This window comes from Periophthalmus magnuspinnatus, chromosome 11 (genome assembly GCF_009829125.3).
Source record: "Periophthalmus magnuspinnatus isolate fPerMag1 chromosome 11, fPerMag1.2.pri, whole genome shotgun sequence".
Lineage (NCBI taxonomy): Eukaryota > Metazoa > Chordata > Actinopteri > Gobiiformes > Gobiidae > Periophthalmus > Periophthalmus magnuspinnatus.
In genome coordinates, this window is record NC_047136.2 from 7,250,367 (window position 1) to 7,269,379 (window position 19,013).

General features: G+C 41.6%; 1 protein-coding gene across 1 annotated transcript in view; it reads right to left on the reverse strand.

The window, feature by feature from the left end:
• sdc3 (syndecan 3) overlaps nucleotides 1–18,729 on the reverse strand; it is a 40,184-nt gene extending 21,455 nt beyond the window's left edge. Inside the window, exon 1 of the mRNA XM_033974746.2 lies at nucleotides 18,057–18,729. Coding sequence (XP_033830637.1) covers nucleotides 18,057–18,110 — 54 coding nt within the window. The 5' untranslated portion in view covers nucleotides 18,111–18,729. The remainder of the gene's footprint in view (nucleotides 1–18,056) is intronic.
• Between the last annotated feature and the right edge of the window lie 284 nt (nucleotides 18,730–19,013).

Consider the following 19,013-nt stretch of genomic DNA (forward strand, 5'->3'; position numbering starts at 1 on the left):
ACATTAATTACCAAGGTTATGAGATGTCGCTGCACTGAGCTGTAGATAAGGAGAGCGGCTGCTTCCTTATTACGAGCAAAAGCTTTTGACCTAATCACACATTTATCATGAGATCCTTGTTAGCTGAATGACAGTCAGAAGACTTCATCAGATCATGAGAAAACCTGAGTAACTACTGAAGTGAATAAGGCCCTGTGTCTGCCCTGTTATTCTCAATGAATGGCTCATGTGTTGTGTCTGTGGAAACCTCCCGCACACTGCATCACCTGACACAGCCTAAAACCACTCCAACCTACCAATAGCATTTAGCATTTGTGCCTCTACTCATTAATGCTTTATTCATTTAGAATGTTAATCATAAGTGAGAACCAAAAATGTATTCATAATTAAAAAGATTTCAATTGGTTAGACTGGTGACAGCGGCTCAGTAATCACTTGTCGTAAAACAATTTGGTATTGTGCTTATAAAACTATAAGTGACGTATAAACTTCAAAGCGTCTCCAAATTATTCTCTAAAGTCAAAAACAAAACTGCTTCACAAGTCCAGTGGTGCCTGTGTGTTGCAGATTAGCTGTGAAGCATTCTGATCACTCCATCTCGTATCCCTTTCCTCATAAAACTCAAACATTACTTTGAAGAGCTAAAAATGACAAAGGACTTAGAAGTGCGGCTTTGTGTCGGCTCTGGAGCCTAATGAATGCATATTGTGTGGAGATAATGAGGATTAATGGGTGAAATGTGCAGCGCTGTGTTTAATATTCATCTAAAAAGGACTTCCCCGCTCACTTTTTTATCTGACTCAGAAATGCACACAGCCGTTTCAGGTAAAAGGCTGTCTGCTAGACTCTCACTGCTTTCTGCAATATAAGATACCGTTACATCGTGGGCAACATTATTCACTGTCTATTTAGAAAGGATTTAAGTAAGTAATGGCTTGTGAATAATTGTCTAACACTCAGATTAGCTTCTTTAACAACGGCTACGCATTAGCTGTATAGCGGAGGCCTGGTTTAATTAAAATTGCAGTGATGTTTACAAGGGGACAGAATGGTCAAGTGAAAATAAGCCAAATTGTTTCAGCTCAAGGACAACAAGCAAATAAACAATACAGTGCGCTAGTGCCAGTGAAGTGTGAAAGTGTTGTTAGCTACGAGAGTTTTTAAAATGTTTTTGTAAAAAGAACTGGAGGAAAGGTCAAACACAGACCAAGGAGAGAGGATTAATTTTTGTGTTGGCTCAGATTACTGTTTGGGTGAGCGATTAGTGGACAAATGAAACGAGAACTTACTCCTGAAGTACAAATTCTGAGCTTTCGTAGAATACTCTCTCACACCATTTTATGTAAAATCAATCTACCTCTACCTCCGTGTCTTTGTAAGCCGCCATCCATTACCACATTGTTGGCTCACACACGTTTAACGCTCTTGCATACATCGTGAGTGTGACGATACGATCTCGCTCTTCTCTGGTCTGTCGTTGTAATCCTGTCCAGGTTGTTCGGTCCATTCAATCCGTCTCAGCGGCCCTAAGCTCTTTACACACATCCCCCTCCCCCCACCCCCCCACCCCACCCTCGCCTCCGTCAGGACACCCAACCGCCCCATCATTCTCTCATTTCAATTTCCATTTTTCTCCCTCGTCAGCTCCTCTCCTCTTTTATCATCCCACTCCACCTAAAGCCATTCCTCCTCGCTCATTGGCCACGCCGCTGATGAGAGCTCATATCCTTTAGCACCTTTACAAATTAACAAATCTTATTCTTATTTTGTGCTCTCTAGATCTCGCTGCCTGCCTCCGCCCGCTCCATTCCGAACCGCATTTCCCAGCAGCCCTTTCATATCACTTTTGTCTGTGATTGCCTCTGACCTTATTCCCCTTTCATTCCCTTCAAATCTGCACTGCCTCCAGCTCCCCGCAGCATCTAATCGCTTTTAAATCTGTCGCCACACCTCTGCTTTGTTCCATTTTTTAGACATTATTCAGCCACCAATATTTTTCCCCCAAGTGCTGTTACTTATCAAGGTACAATGGCTCAATCAGAGAGTTCAGGTCCGGCTAGCTAAATGGTGTGCATAATGGTGTAATATAACGTGAGTTGGCAGAGGGCAAAATGGGTTTTCAACATTTCTGCAGATCAGCATCCTGTTGGAGCCAAAGATGAGAGAAATGTGGTCCTATAATAATTTGAATAGAATACATCAGTAGTATTGAGCGACGAAGTTTCTTACTTGGTGCATGTTTGCATTAATGATTAGGATAACTTTGTCCACTTTCAGAAATCAATCTCATCTCTTCACACTCTTCTTGATAATGAAGAGTGAAGAGTTTTTTGTCCCCTCCCTTCTAATCTGTAGGGATGGGACAATAAACAATAATATCGAATAACGTGATAAAAAGGGCAGACAATAATCCACGCATTTTTTATAATCGTGAGAATCGCTAACAAAAGACAAATGGCAGAGAATGTGCAGAAAAAAATTTCTCCATGATAATATCCTTCTAGATCATTGTTGTTTCCACTGACAAACTATAATACTTTAACACTTGTTTAAATGGAATCTGTTCCTGAGATTCAAATTATAATTATTCACATTCATAACATCCGCATAATCCCCAAGTTGTCCAGGTATGATCCATAGTAAAAGAAAAATTTGTTGCCCAGTTGGCAGATTTGAATTTTTCTTGTACAATTCACATCCATAAAATTTTTTAGCTATCAGCAACTTTAATAATTATCGTGATATAATCGTTAATCACAGTTGTTTTGGCCATGATAATCAATATTGTTCCATGCCTATTAATCAGTACAGCATTACCCCCGTATCCAACTTTGGAAATACATTACCTAGCCATCTGATATGTTGATTGTTAATAGTCTTAAAAAACATTACATGTATTTTGAATTTAAACAGTAGAGAAGGTCTCACTGGTGGGCATTTGGACTGTTTTTGTGATCAAGACGTTTCAGCCCCCATCCAGAAGCCATTTTCAATTTATTTAAATGTGTTCCAGTGTGAAGTTTGGAAAGTTTGACTAACAAGGTCATAAACCCACGTCTGCCACACTAGGTATGAACTTTGACCAAATGGGTTTGTAAACAGTAGGCCTCACATAGGCTACAGAGCATTGATTATTCTTACAAATGTTCCAATTTGTGTATTACCTAAAGAATGTAACGGAAAATGGAGAACCAAAAACACATCCAAATGTAACCCCCAAATAAATGAGAAAGGTCTATTTTTACCCCAAAGTTTATTTCTAGTAATCACTGGCAAAACAAAAGCACATCGGCCTCTCTGTCATCGTCTATACATAACTTCTGTGTGAAAGTCTGATCTGTCAATATGAGCTGTGTCATGTCCTGTCAAAACACAGCGTCTTACGGCACCAACAAGGGAAACAATTATCTCGTCACATACACTGCTTGCTAAATAAACAGCGTCCTTAAGTACACGCTGCAAACACGGTGTCACTCAGCCCTTTGCAGACCTGGGTCTCTGCTGGCTAAAGATTAGGGCTAATCCACAACTGTTGGAATGAAAGATTAAGAATGAATCACCTGCTGCCACTGCCACGCGCGTGCATGCCCTGAGCCCGCGTGTCCGTGTGGAGGTGTTTTCTTTTACGGGGAGATTGTGCCCTATGGGAACATACTGCTGCAACCACTAAGCAATATTGCAGACAGAGTTCCCTGTTCACAACCACGCAGAAAGCTAATTAGCTTCAGGGGCTAACTGCAGACGCCTTTGAATGTGCCCCTTTACGCACAAGGTTCAAAAGGCTTACGTGAGGAGGTCCAGCGCTGTGAGGAAAAACTCCCATACACTTGCACGCTGCGGGTTTCAATGTCTGCCGTTTAATTGGATCGATGCTCTCTCTCCTCCTCGTGGTACGCGGATAATTGAGGAGATGTGATGTGGGGAAAGCCTTTTGTTACCTAGTTCCTGTTTATGAAGACGGGTAGAATAGATGCACAGGATACTGCAGAGTGAGAGAGGTGTGCGTAGAGAGGGTTAGATGTATGGGAAAGAGAAGGAAGATGATGCTTGCAATGAGCCCCTGACCTGGTTCACACCTCAGTCGGGACATTGGCTAAATTATTCAAAACACAGACGTACATATTCGCATAACTCTTTGTTACCCTGTAGCCTATACCAGGTTTGGCACAAGAGGGCAGGCTCTTTGTAAACTCGCTTTGCTTACTGTCATGTAAACAGTCACATAACATGCACTCAGGAAACTCCCCCCAGCTCCAGAGAGAGGGGCCGGATCTATAAATACTTCCTGTGTGCATCCTATGTGTCTCTATCCCAAATACAGAGACTAGAGCAGAGGTTTGTGCAGCCTGTGTGAATGATACTGAGAATACATAGCAAATGTCAAAGCCAGTAAGAGCATTCATAGATGATGCAATTTTACGCCAACTAAAGTGCACACCTTTACCAGAACAGTATAGTTTTTAGTTCCTGCTTAAATCCTAGCTATAAAACTAATTTCTGAATTATTTTGTTTTTCTAACCCCAACCAAGACTTTCTGACTAATGATAACATAATCCTAATTAAGTTTGAGGAATAAAACAAAATTTTGTCCTCCAAAGTCTGAACTCTGCTCCAAATCACATGGGGGATCGGCTGGAGACTTAAAAATTAAAAAGACCCAAGCTGATTATTGACGAGAGATGACAATCTGTCTCAATAAACATTTGACAGGCTTTGACATGACAGATGCACATGTCAAATTTTTTAAAACTGGTAAATAGCAAAATGGCTTGTAGCAGCTTCCCAGATGATAAAAACTAATTACACCCCAATTACCAGTCTGATCAAAACACAAAAGTGTAGATCTGTAGATTACGTGACAAACTCTTTCAGACGTTTGTAATCAAAACAAAACATGTGAAATCCATCACCAGCAGAGCAAAGATGAGAGCAAAGAGATGATGATAAATTGGGTGTCAGAGTATTAATATAACCCATCACGCATCAAGCTCAATGTGTGATGGCACTTCGCAAACATTTACATGACCTTTTTTTGCATCACTACGGAAACAAGATCTATAACATGGACTTTTTCCAATCGACGTTGCTCCTATGGCTCCTGATCTATGAATCCCCTCTAGTCCACCACTCCACTGCAGTCACGTCTTGCACTGCATCTTCATTTAGTCCATGCTACTATTAAGTCCAAACAAGCTTACAGGGCATTGAGCGCACACAGTGGTCATTTTCAAACATGGGGCTCCCAGAGGAACCGTTTCCAGTCAAGGCAAGTCTATTCTGTCTGAAGCAGGGGCAGAGGTAATGGACCGTGGCACAGGAAGAGGAGATCTGATATCGTTAAAGGGCCGAAACGTACAACCTTGTTACCTGGTTTTGGGTTATGTTGAGAGGTAGTGGTACGGTAAGTGGTAAACACAAAATCGATGGTTGTTTAACGCAGCGCAGGTCAATTTCTTTAGTGGAAAAAACTGTATTGATGTGGATCTCTTCATTATTTCAATGATCAATGGTCCAATACTAATAAAACCCTTGTTTCATCTCTTGGTGGACAGGGAATGGATTTTGGTCTTAAAGTAAGTCATGTTAACATTTAATATGTGTGTGTGGAAGGGGGTTGTTACAGTGTACAGTGCACATTTTAAAACACACCCAGGGGGAATAACACTGGAAAGATCACGGAAATTACTATACCTAACTGCCACAAAGATTACAAACTTTTCAGAACATGTCTGTTTTTTTTTTTTAAATATTTTAGCTAGTTCTGATTTTTCAGCTTAGCCACTGTAATCACTGAAGAAATCAAATGGCAAGTTGAGCAAAATTGACAAACCTACAGTGGCCCGCAAATCCCAAAGTGGAAGGATAAACAGATTGAGAGCACGATACTGGAGGTGTTTTCAGAGGTCGGAGAAAGGCCACACTTCAAACCCCAAGAACTACAAGCCACCAGTCTTATCTGAGCTTTCTGCTTATCTGCCCTCATCAATAACTTCACATACCCTCACTCCCATTGGGCCGCATTGGGTTTCAGCTCTGCATGACCCCACCCATCCGGCCTATTCGTTAACCCAATTACCTCGGAGATATGCAGGCAATTGGATAGGACAATACGCAGAAGAAAGATGCTGCCATACAACCATGAATATGATAATACGTCTATAAGCAAACCGTGGTATAATGGTGTGGTGTGCCGCCTATGTGATCCATTCGCAAACATACATACACACACGGGAGAGAGCAGAAAGGAGGGAGGCGCCCTGTTTCTGGAGGTTTTATTTATAGCGAAACATACAGAACATCCCAGAATGCTTTGTGGCATTTGGAGATAGCGCCTTTGCATTTACGCTCTGTAATTTAAAGTCTTGTTATAGCGCCATGCCACACAGGCCGCTCAAAGTGGGAAATGCTATTTTAACCCGACACATATGGATATATTTGAAGTATTGAACCAAAGGGGAAGATATGAAAAGCAATAGTAGCGTTTGCGAAAAGACATATGAAGAAAGTGAATGAAATTAACAATGGCCACAGAAGGAGCAGAATGGAGAGATCGGAGGGAAAGAGGAAGGAGGGAAAAAGAGAGGGGGGGAAAGATGAAGCAGTGACAGCGGCAGCCATGCTGGTTGTCATGGCAACGGCCGTGAAGAGAGCAGGTACAGCAGCAAGGCCTCCTGGGAAAAGAGCAACCACCCGTCCTCCCTGCCCCCACCTCTCCATCCCTCCATCCCAGCATTTTCCATCGCGCTCCACTCTGCTCCGGACGACATCCCGGCACTCATTTTACACCATGCTATAGGCCACAGCCCACACTACAGAGCGCACACACACATTTACAAAACCCACCGCATTTCAGCTGAACGGACACACAAACTGGTGAGATGTTTTATGTGGATTAGTTGGCTTGAAATTGGAGGAAAGTGGTGAACATTAAAACTTGGATAGACAAGAAGCCCATTATAACAGACACCACCATATCCCGTTTCACTTTTTGTAAAAATACTTCTTGTCAATAAAGTGCCTATTGTCAATCTTTATCATTAGATTTGATTTTATTATTAGATTATCACCATCTGCGCTTTACTGCGTTTGACGAGCTCCCTTAACAAGTTCATTTCTCCACTGTAAGATCAGTCCCATCTGATCTAACATAAGAATGTTCCAAGTAGTAGCCCACATTTAACGACATGCCATTCACTCACAATGAACAAAACATTTACACTGCAATAACACAGCCGATCTTGACAAAAATGAATCTCATCAGAAACATGCTGAAATGTGGCTGTAAGTGTTCTGGTTGAGGTTTATGTGTTGCACCAAACAGGAAGACATTTTCAAATACATTACAGTAAAACTGCAGAAATAACACCTAAGACTATTGTTTGGAAATTACACTGCATCATCTTTTTTTTTGATGAATCACTCACCTCAACTTAAAAATTAAGATGCAGAGAGGAGTATTAGAACATTCAGTTATAGTTCTTTGCTTTGTTTAGTTGGTGGTCTCAGGTTTGTCCCCCTAACACTCAGATCTCAAGGCTGCGTGATCGTGAGTGAGAGTAAGTGTGAATTGCTGTCTAGTACGTTATTCAACAATTCAATATTGAATAAATGTGCCCACGTGTGTCTCACCAGATTGTACTGAGTAATCCTTTCTGAGTAAAAGCCTAATAACTTTTCCTCCATTTCAAGGTCCATGTGACTTCACACTTTAACAGATTCTGGAAAAACCTGTTTGTGTTTGAAAATGGCAGCATTATGTTGTTAGCAGACGAATAGTGACACCTTTATAAAAGATTGCACAAACACTAGAGCGGGTGCCTGCTGTCTTTGCCTTAATGGAGGAAAACAGAGTGCTTAAAGACCAGTCAGCCCTGTAACTCTCATTATAGGAAATGGACAGATCATTACGTTTGCTGAGGAGGCTGTGTTCACCAGAGTTGGCTAGTGAGTTGGGTGGTCTGTTTGCAAGCCAACTGTAGGCGTAATTGTCATATAACAGTGAAAGGAATTTGACATTGATTACTGGCGTTGGAACAAATATTATCGTTACACTTAAAATAAGAACTTGTCAAGAACAGAAGGCCTTGCTATCTGGTTGCCATGAAGAGAGATCGCGCTAGTCTGGCTTCTAATCACAGGACAACACGTCATCCCCATCTTGGCCAACTCCCCCTCAGGTCAGCACCATATAAAAGACCACATCTCTAAATACGGATCTATAGGGTTGAAAAGTAGCGCTGTTCCATCCTTAAAATCTCACTGCAATCAAGCCTCCCTTATACTCCTGTAGCACCATCAGCTGTCCGTTTTCCCTCGTTCTCATTATCTTAAAGCTACTAGTCTTCCCTTCTCCAGCCCTTCTGCCAGTTCTCGCCTTTGTATCCATGCACTGACTCTTGAGAATAACTATGCGAGTATGTCTGTGTGCAGCCGCCCAATTACAGCACAGTGAAGAGACAGTGGTGTGCAGCCTGTTTTGACCTACCTAAAAACACCCCTAGCGTTCTCGGTCTCCCCCTTCTCCGAGTCACTGAATCAACACAGCTATTCAGCAGCGAGTCGCGTGTGGGGGAATAGCGGATGTAGTTTAGAGTAAGATTATCGGCGTGTTAGTGTTAAATGTGCGGCGGTGCGTAGAGATGAGAGCTAGCATGTCCGCACTTGTGTCTCGTACTGGTCATGATGAGAGGAAGAGGGCGAGGAGGTGTCAGACAAGTGAATACAAGGCATTTTTTAGAAATATCTTTGAAGATCCATGCAGGGAATTCTCAGATTGCTCAATAGTAAGTGGATCAAAAGGTGCGAGGAAAGCGGATACTGTTAGTCAAGCGGTGGATTGACGTCTCTGAGTGCCTCTTTTCAAAATGCTTTTACTCATGTATTTTTGGGTGGGTATATTTTGAGTCATGGGATGCTAAATGGAAATACCACCACAAAAATTAAAAGCTGGCTTGAGTTACTTTTCTTGGAAGGGAATCCGCCATCTGTTTGTCTCCTTGGAGATGTTGTTTCTACGGAATGTTCCACCTGATGGCATTTAACGTTTTGCTTTTATACAATTACAGGTGTTAATGGTGTGAGCAGGTTCGTCTCTACACAGAACGCTGCCTGGTAGTGTCACTTGTATCTATGTAGGTACGATTAATGCTGTACTATGGAACATTTTTGACAAAGCAATAATATCCCCAATGGATTTGTAGTACTGTCCACTAGTAAAGTTACATATTGCACATTTAAGGTTCTATATTATGCTTTTTCAGGCTTTTTAAACCATCTTGTGGGACATAGTCTTGATAACTCACATTTCATGGCTTAAGTTTATATGGACACATGAAAATTCAGCATTGGCACAAGTGTTTCACCTCGGCTTCACAATGCAGTGAAGCAGTTTTATGGTTATACTATAGTTCCATAGCTTTTTAACTTCTGAAAAAAATAAAGCACAGTATGCAGTTTCAATAGAGGCTAAATGTAGGAGTGTAGGACAACATATAATTGTAACTATGATTTAAAAACTTTTAGACCTTATTTTCTTCCCAGAGTGCATCTTTCATGCGTTTTAAATCCACATCATGGCTGCAAAATGCCAGTTTACCACAGTCTGTGCGCCACCACAATTGCATCAAAAGGAGTCATCTTTAAAAAGGCGACTGCAGCTATTACAAAGTTTAAAAGCACGGAAATGAAAGTTTGCCTTCATTTTCCCTCCATTTCCTGAGGTCTGGGAATGTTCATCCCAGGGTGATTAGTTCAATTTAAAGTCTTAAAATTACGATGTGGTCAAAAACAGCTGTAATTAAAGCTGTCACAACCGCTGCAGTTGCTTCCAGTGATGTTTAAAGACAAGAGCCACACCTTAGGGTCATCTGAGGGGTTGTCTTCTGAAGGCTTATTGACCTGTTGTCCTGCTATATTAGATAATGCAAAACAATATTGATCCATGAGTGTTTGGTTGGCATTGACTGATGGTATTTTCGACAAAATTCCAATTCTTTTCCTTTTAAGCATTTTAAGTATAAGGCTGTCATCTGTAGAGATAAAAAATGTAACTGTAAATGCAGGGGTGAAACTCTCAGTTTGGTCGAAAATAAATCGATGTAAATTAGAACTATCCTTCGAAGGGCGTAATGATACCTAATCATAAATTCAATAACTATGTTTTTATGATGAGGCTATTATTAGTCTACTAGCGAATATTTCCCATTTGAACAATGAAAGGTATTCAGCAAACAGTTTAGATTATTTACACATAAGCTATGTGTGCAACTGAACAAAATACTGTTGAACAAGATGAAACTATGAAAACAAATTCAACACTTAGTTGTTCAAACAACTCCATGTAAGCCTTTCGATTATTTTTTTCTTTAGATTTAGAAAAAAATCAAATAGCAAAGTGGTAAATGTTTTAAACACACTTTAACAGAACACAAAATCCAGTGTGTCGTATTAATAGAAAAATTATGGAGCCCCCCCCCATAACCAAGATATAGATATTAGTCTAAAAACAAACTGAGCAATAGATCCTGGTTTAACATTCACAATAACATAAAAGTAACTATTGTTAAAAATAACCATTTAAAGCACTACAGAAGCATCCAATTTTTTATGTAAATTAATAGCAAATATTAAACAAAAATATTATTCAAGCTTTTAATCACTTTATCACTATAATTCCTTTATTAAAAATATGTAGACTATGTGATGTCTGTTTAGTTATAAGTCAAAACTAATGCTGAAGCTCACATGGACATATACACACTTAGTTTCACTTTTATCTACGCAGACGCTACAGACCGTCACTGAATGTGGATATTAAGCACACACTTTGAGACACTGTAAAATTCCCTCACTGGAGGCAGTGTTTCAACTCTTCTGTTACCGGTAAGAAAATACACTGAGCTTTTGGCAGTTGGTACAGATGTTAAACCCCAGTGGCTAAAACGTGAGTGATGTTAGTGCAGGACGCAGTTGTGAGCACCTGCGCTGCTGTTCGTTCAGTATATTTACTGGTTCATTGACACAGACATTTAAAGCCAAGAAACCGAAGGTTGGCCAGCATTTGATGTTTTATCTCAGAACACCCTGGTCACACTGACTGTCCAGAAACATCTTACATGTTCAGATATTGTACCTAGCTAGGATGCATTCATCATTTCCCTCTGGTGTTGTGTCCTAAATTTCTAAATCAAAACTTATAAACTTACCTGACCCGGAGCGTGGTTAAAGTTTTGTAACAACCTGCCTCCTCCTTCCTTTTCAGGATCCCAAGCCTACAATATTAAGTTATATATATTCACTCTTCAAAGTCTATAACATTATATTTGTAGAACCGAAAAGCTTAGTAACTTACTGTGCGTTTTGGTGGACAGAAATATGACCTAATATCAAGTCGCTTTTTTCTCCACGTTTGGACATTACTGTGAACATGTGACACATTTTACATAAAGTAAGGGAGGAGAATAAGAAAACTGAAATTCTGGATGATACTTATGATTGGGCTTTATTGGCATTAGCTAAAATGCCAGACACGTTTTCGCCGATGTTCTGTCTCTTTGGCATGAAAAATTACAGTAAATGGGGAGGGGTGGATCGTTTTTTCATTTTCAGACTTATTTAATGACAGTGAACTGTGTGGATACTGTACACATTCTGATATATAAATAGGTTTTACAATAATTCGCTACTTTTGATAAAGCATTAATGCAAGGGGAGAGGGGGACCGTAAGAGGGGAACACTAGTCAGCAGGACATGATGCTATATGCAAATGTATCACATGTGGTTTTCCTGTCTCATGATAAAAGTTAAACCTAAAATTTCAATACGCCTACTTGGAAACTAACTCAGCTTTCAAACTTCTCACCATAGATGGTTTTTTGACCTCCAGGCCATATTTGGGAAACTGTGTTGTTGCCAATAGCAACTGTCCGATAAACAAAAGCCATGGCACCAACTAATGAAAAGAGAAAAGTACAAGCTATCATTTGTGGCTTGTTTGTTCTTATACAAGGAACAGGAAGAGGGCTGGCTATAGTTGTAAATGTATCTTTTGTCAAGTCCTAAACTAAATTCAGACTCTAGCTGCATTAAATTCATACAATTCTTTACATGGATAATGCAATTAGTCCTCACTTGGACTCTTTCTTACTGAAAAAGTCAATCCGCACTCTCACTAAGGGGAGGTTTAACTAATTTTAAGCTCCAATTACTCCAGAAAAGGTAGTGCTGTCAAATACATAGGTTTTGTGACAGCGTACGAAGAGCCAATACTTTTCCCATTCAAATCAAAAACAGTCAAACCTTTTTTCCTACAAAAGATAAAAGAAAAGTAATTTAACCAAACCACTGCACAAAAACACCCAAAGGCAAGATAAACAGAGGAATGAGGAATATTTTTCTCATAGACTTGAATGCAGGCAGAATATGAAGGCCAATTCTTTCATTTCCGTTGTCTTTTGGAGGATGACCCAGAGCCCTGCAACCATAAGTCCACACAAGGACCAATCCGACCCATTTATAGTACTTACTTTTTACTTTTCTACACCTCCACAATGGGAACAACATTACATCATGATATAAACTAATGGCATTAATTTAACTATTAACTCACTTCAATTGTGCACATTAAATACACCTCAAAATTTCAGTTTAATCTTTCTACAAGCCAACATAGAGGTAAGGGTATGATGGAAGTATTTTTGTTATAATCACTGGCAACACGAACTACACTGAAAAGGATGCCTGAACAAATAGTTAATGACTAATACTCATCTCATTAATTCCCTAACCCCTTAATTATGCAGTTACAAAGCCTGACTCATTCTTAAAAAATGATTTGTTCATTACGAATCAAGTCTTTTTTTTCACACTTCATTAAGGCTATTAATGAGTGTAGTTATTATAAAGTATTACCTTATAATCTTAACAGATCAGTCAGTCAGGCCATCGTAAACAAATTGTTCATTTTATTGTCAATATCTGGCCACTTTATTCAATATTATCCTGATAAATTTGGCATTTGAAGCACAATTCTTGTTATGTCTGTCTTCTGTGGAAGCTGAGACAAACTCCTCCACCCACGGGTTCACACAAACACCTGAAATACCTCCACAGACCTGACTATGTACCTGCCCTCTTAGCTGTTCATGAGTGGGGACTTTGTCTTCAGCTCAACTCACAAGAACCCACTTCCTGTGTCAAATTGCCTCTCACATTCCACACTCTCCATCACACCATCTTATTTTTCCTCATTTGTCCCTCCTCTCATCCCCCCTTCATATCTCTCTCTCCCTCTTTCTCTCTCTCTATGGGGGGCTTTGTCTGTGATGGGAAGAAGGCAACAAAACACTGATTCATTTTCACGGGTTAAACATGATCCACGCTTTCACGAATCGCAGTTAAAAGGGAACGACTCTTTGGCAGGATATTGTCACTATTTTTGAGCCGCTCGCACACAGATGGAGGCTGAGGGACGCAGCAGATGTCTATGGGAAAATTAGTCTCCAATGTAAAGTCATCCGGACGTCAGAAAACCAGATATACCCGCGATGATGTCAAGAAGAAACTGCTCTGGAGCAGGGAGGGGTCTTCCTCATCTGTGCTCTTTAAAGGTGAAGGTATCCAGAGAATGATGCACAATCATGGCTGTGACAATTCAGAACTAAATATTGTATCTTCTGAAAGGGAAAATTACTCAAAATGATATACAACATTTAGAGGACTTTTTTAACAGGAAGCTGAAAGCCATGAATAGCCGCAGTGAGACAGTTTACTTATGTGTCAGTAATACCTTTAGCACCTGCACCTGTCTGAACAGCTACTATTAAAAGAGCGTGTGCAGTAATGATGCACCAGAAATCATGCAATATGTTTAGTCATTAAAAACACAAAAAATAAAAAGGTGAAGAGTCTGGCAGCTTTAACCACATTTTAACTGACTTTGGACAAAATTAAGATTCTTTAACTGTCACCAGTCCAGCTGCTTTGCTTTGTGGCGGGGTATAAACAATGGCTAGTTAGCTGCAGAGTTTACAGACAGATAAACCACCACACTCTCATTATTTCACTATGGGCCAGTAAAGAGCCACCGATTCACCCATTACAAGATTACAGACAGTCTCAAGACTTGCATTGAACTGGATACATTTCTGATACATTGTAGACCATAACATTTGTCATCCATTCTCACAGCTTTGCCAGGCTTGCAATAGCATTAAATTAGCAGCAATAGAGCAGTCTTTCTGCAACGGTGCTCATACTGTATACAGTTAAGTGTGTCACACCTGTCTCCATCTGTAGTCTTAAAGACAGATTAGGTCAGCTGGAGGATCTTTGGCTCCGGCTGCACCCACTGACACTAATGATCTGCTGTGTGCACCACAGACTGGAGTGCTCCATTGGGACAAATGACACGAGGACAGACAAGTCCATACATTTAGAGGGCAAATAAGTCAGGCCTGATTTAGATCACCTTGTTATTCAATTGGTCTCATATAGTATTGTAATCAGGTGCTGCCTTTACTGTTAACAGAAATACTAAATGCAAAATAAAAGACTAAAGAAATGCACTGAAGAAACGAAAAAAAAAAAAAATGTAACCATGAGCAAAACTAACTAAAATCAAGCAAAAATTAGAAATAATCCAAGCTTCCACAGATACACATGTGCTGCTAATCATGTCAACTAAAACCAATAGTGTGACATAAAAGGAAGCACATCCAACACATATTGAAGCATTGCACTGTAGAGATCCTCTATCCCATTCAAGAAATGGGGACGAGGATGGATTACTAACTAAGCAATTTGGGTGAATGCCCCAGGGCCCCGGACCCAAAGAGGCCCTTGAAAACAATGTGTTTAAGGAACACCAATTAGTTCTGGGAAATTCAGCACTTAAAGGCGACTGTGGCTAATCTTTAATTTTCATTTAAAGAGATTTGGGATTTTTGTAGGGCACGCTGGAGGAGTAAAGCACTGAAAAAGTTGAGGAATGTGTCTGAAAACTGACAGAGCCTGTAATGGAAAGTTTAAAGCATTTAAACTATTGCAGGCACAAACATTTGTCTGAAGGAAGCAGACAGAAGAAGATATAGTTTAGGGCATGAGGTAATAAATAACTGACGACCAACATGCAGCAGTGAAAGCCAAATTTTGCTTTTGTTAGGGGAATCTGCACCTGACGTGGAGAGGCCTCTTCACCTGTGTGTCCCTGTTGAAGAGCCCATAAGGATTATATAGGCTTAAGAAAATGCTTTAAAAACAATTCGGCTTGGGGGGCATGGGAAGTTCGAGTTCCAGCTTGTGTCTGTTTGCTCAATATAGTTTCTGTCTCTGTTTCTTGTCCTTCTACTCTGTCACAAGAAAATGTTAAAGAAAAAAAGTGTTATCCCATGTAACTGCAGTATCCATTAACAATGCTTTTCAATTCAGGTTTATGTAGCATTTAAAAAGAACTTCAGCTGCCCAAAGTGCTTCACACAAAAGTCAACATAAAATATACAAAGAACACGATACACAGGAAAAAAAACTATAAAATACCAAGATATCCTGCCTAGCTAGTATTAAACTCTGGAAGAAGAGGTGAGATTTCAGTGTTAACTACATTAAAGACTGAGAGGATCTGACAGGCAGCGAGAGGCTGTTCCATAGTCAGGGCAGTGCCACAGAAATGGCTCTGTCACCTCTGGTCTTGAGCCTGGGCTTTGGGCACAGGAGCAGGAGCTGGTCAGCTGACCTCGGGGCTCTGGGGGGAGTGTAGGGCTGCAGTAACTCCTTTAAACGAAGAAGATCCACAGAGTGCAGACGTTTAAACACAAAAACATTTTGAATTGCACCTGATATAAAACAGGGAGCCAGAGCACAGCACAGGCCCGATCTGCTCTCGGCTTTTAATTTTTGTCAGCAGATGAGTTGCAATCCTCTGGACATTCACTGCAGGGCGACAATAAAAGGACAGAGGACCAATCGCAACGTTAGGCCCAAGCAGTTTGAACAAACAACAGAATCTCAATTTTATTTTGATTTAAGTTCAAGAAGTTTGTGCTCAGCCAAGTCGCCACATCCCTGAGAGTGTTCTGTAGAGCTAGCAAACTGTGGTTTGGCTGTCATTGGCAGTCACTGGCAGATATATTTAAATGCCATCTGCAAAACAATGAAATGTGACATTTTGCTTTCTAAAAACATCACCCAAGGGAACCATGACAGAGCAAAGAGGGCTAGTGCTAATGTAGAGCCCTGGGGCCCATCGTACTCTAAGGGCAACACAGAGGAGGAGTACTGTACAAAGTTCACAGAAAAAGTCCTGTCTGACACATAGAATCGAAACCAACAGGACAGAAGGATGCTGTGGTCTACCGTGTTGAAGGCAGCTGATAAGTCTAAAAGCAAAACAACTGCAGATTATGCAGAGTCAACAGTGAAAAGTGGGTTATTAAAAGTTTAAAAGAGCGGTTTCATTACTGTGTTGAGAGTTCAAACTAGATTGGAATTTTTCACCAATTTTGCTAAGTTTCAGGTAAGCCGCAGTTGGTCATATACAATTTTCTCTAAAACCTTAGACAAAAAGGGCAACTTTAAAATGGTGCTAAAGTTAGAGAGAATATTTGGGTCAAGATTCAGTTCACAACATTAGCAATATAAGGTCCAAATGAATCAAAAAGGTCCTTAAACAGACACTTGGAATGATATTTAGTGGATACAAGGAAGGTTTTAGCTGCAGGAAGCACTTTTTCTTTTTTTTAGCCCGAGACAGACGCCGGCTCAAAACACACAAAGACAGAATCGGAATGAAGGGCATATGTGCGTTGTGTAGACTGAACTTTATCTTTACAAAAATCTGTATTGATCAAAGCTGCAACTCCAATCTCCCAGAAACCTAATAAAGGCATTAGACATGGGCTGAAGACAAATCCAAGTCTTATCTGGTTTTGTCATAGATTTTCTGATCCTGTCGGGCCAAATATGGAAGATTGTGTCATCACTGAAAAAGATAAAAGTATGGGGGGTTGAACTAATATTTTCCAAAAGGGAGCAAATCAAACATGACAAGGCGTTAGATGTTGAATACATTATTGAGCATTGCCACTTTGCCTCTATGGGAGTGTTTGTTCTGTGAAAGACTCTGTTGTATTAGGTTTAAAAGTAGATGTGGCCGTTTTTGGATGCTCCATTTTCTTTCAATGATTCAGTGAGTTTCACCTCCTCCTCACGGGATAAATCTAGATCCACGGCGGCGGAAAGTGTGGGCGTGCTGCCGGAGCCTATGGGGGGGGCATCTTGCGCGTAAAACTTGGATGGCGTGGACGGTTCCGGAGAGAAGGTGTTGAGAGGGACGGTGGCGGGGAGAGGGGAGGAGGAGGAGGGAGGAGGACTCGAATGCCTAATCAGCTTGCCTTCCTCGCGATTCCCGATGACATCATGCCATGCCAGCTTTCGTACCGCATCGCCGTTAACTTCCCCCCCGTTACCCCACCCACGACACTCTGCGCACACACTCGTACTCATCTGGCAATAAGGGAAGGAGAGAGTGATGGAGTATGGAGGATACCCCGGGACAATGCCCTGCCACTGTTCCAGAAATGTGCACTTCACAGGTTAGGCACCGGACAGACGCACACACGCGCAAAGGTCCAAGCTTTACTGAGGGAACCCCGGTAATAAACTCCGCAGATTGCAGCCTGGTCCAAATTAGGGGCAGGATGTGAGAGGGTGACACAGACTCCACATAGAGAGGCACTGTATAATCAAGTCCAATTAGAGATTACCCGCTAATTACCGCCACACTCACTCACATGCTCTCACACACACACACACACACACACACACACACACACACACACACCTCCTGCCACAGTAAACCCGTCTGAGAGACACAAAGGCGCGTGTGAAAGCGGGGGGTGGGGGTACACTGCACAGTAGCCGCCAGCACCAGCACCCCCCCCCTTATTCCAACGGGAGTCAAGGGTGGCCAATAAGGCTCATATCTAGGTCGACTGCTGTTTTATCACCTTGCGCGCACTCACACCTATGCGCAAACAAAGAGATGTGTCCGGAGCTTACCGTGGCGGCGTGAACGAGCAGAGCCGTCAGCGCCAGGAGCCGAGGCAGCTTCATGGTGAGCCTCCCGCCGCTGCCTTCTCAAGGTTCAGGGAGGTGTGCGAGGGACAAACGCTGGTGCTACTGCCGCTGCTGCCACTGCCTGCTGCACACTGTGAGGGATAGTCTCTCCAACTTAAACGCGCAAGCCGCCGTCCTCCCTGACGGCTCGTTTAATCCAAGTTGTGTCGGCGTTAGCCCGCTGCTTCTGCTCCAGTTCAGCACTACACCAGGAGGCTTGTGCCAGGCCCTCCCCTCGGTCCTCCTGTTCTTGCGCTCCGGACCTGATGGATTCACTAACCCTGCTCTCGCCGTGTCTATTCCCAATACTCTGTGGGTCTGTGCGTACGCGCGCTGTTTCTCCTCCCCCTCTCCGTCCGTGGAGGGCAGGATGTTCCGTATGGCGTCGCTGCCTGGCCTCGGAGTCTGGCAGGAGGAGGGTAATGTGCGTGTGTGCGACTCAGAAGGCTGCGTTTGAGAGAGGTGGGGGTATCTCAGCAGTCAGGGCGAGGATGCCCCCTGCAGCTTGCCCAGGCACCAACAAGCATCAAAGTGACTTAAAATACACACAGCCCCGCGGTGTCTTTAGGGCTGCCACGGATTAGTTTCCCCCACCAGCCAAATGTTTTTGACGATCAATTTTACCAGGTGTAGGCTATTGATATAGATAACTAATTAACTCGATAAACAACCACTGTTCTCTTACACCTGAGTCTACAGACTAAAAATAGTTTGAGCAGCCAATTAGTATCTGCCGAAATGCTGTAATGAGAATTTTGGGGATGACACTATGCTCCAGTAAACACACTATAATAATTGATTTGACAAGTTGAGGTAATGGTTTTCCTGTCTTTTGGAGGCTGTATTTATTTCTAATTTCCTTCTGTCACAGTTACAGCTTCTTAGTGACCCATTATGTTT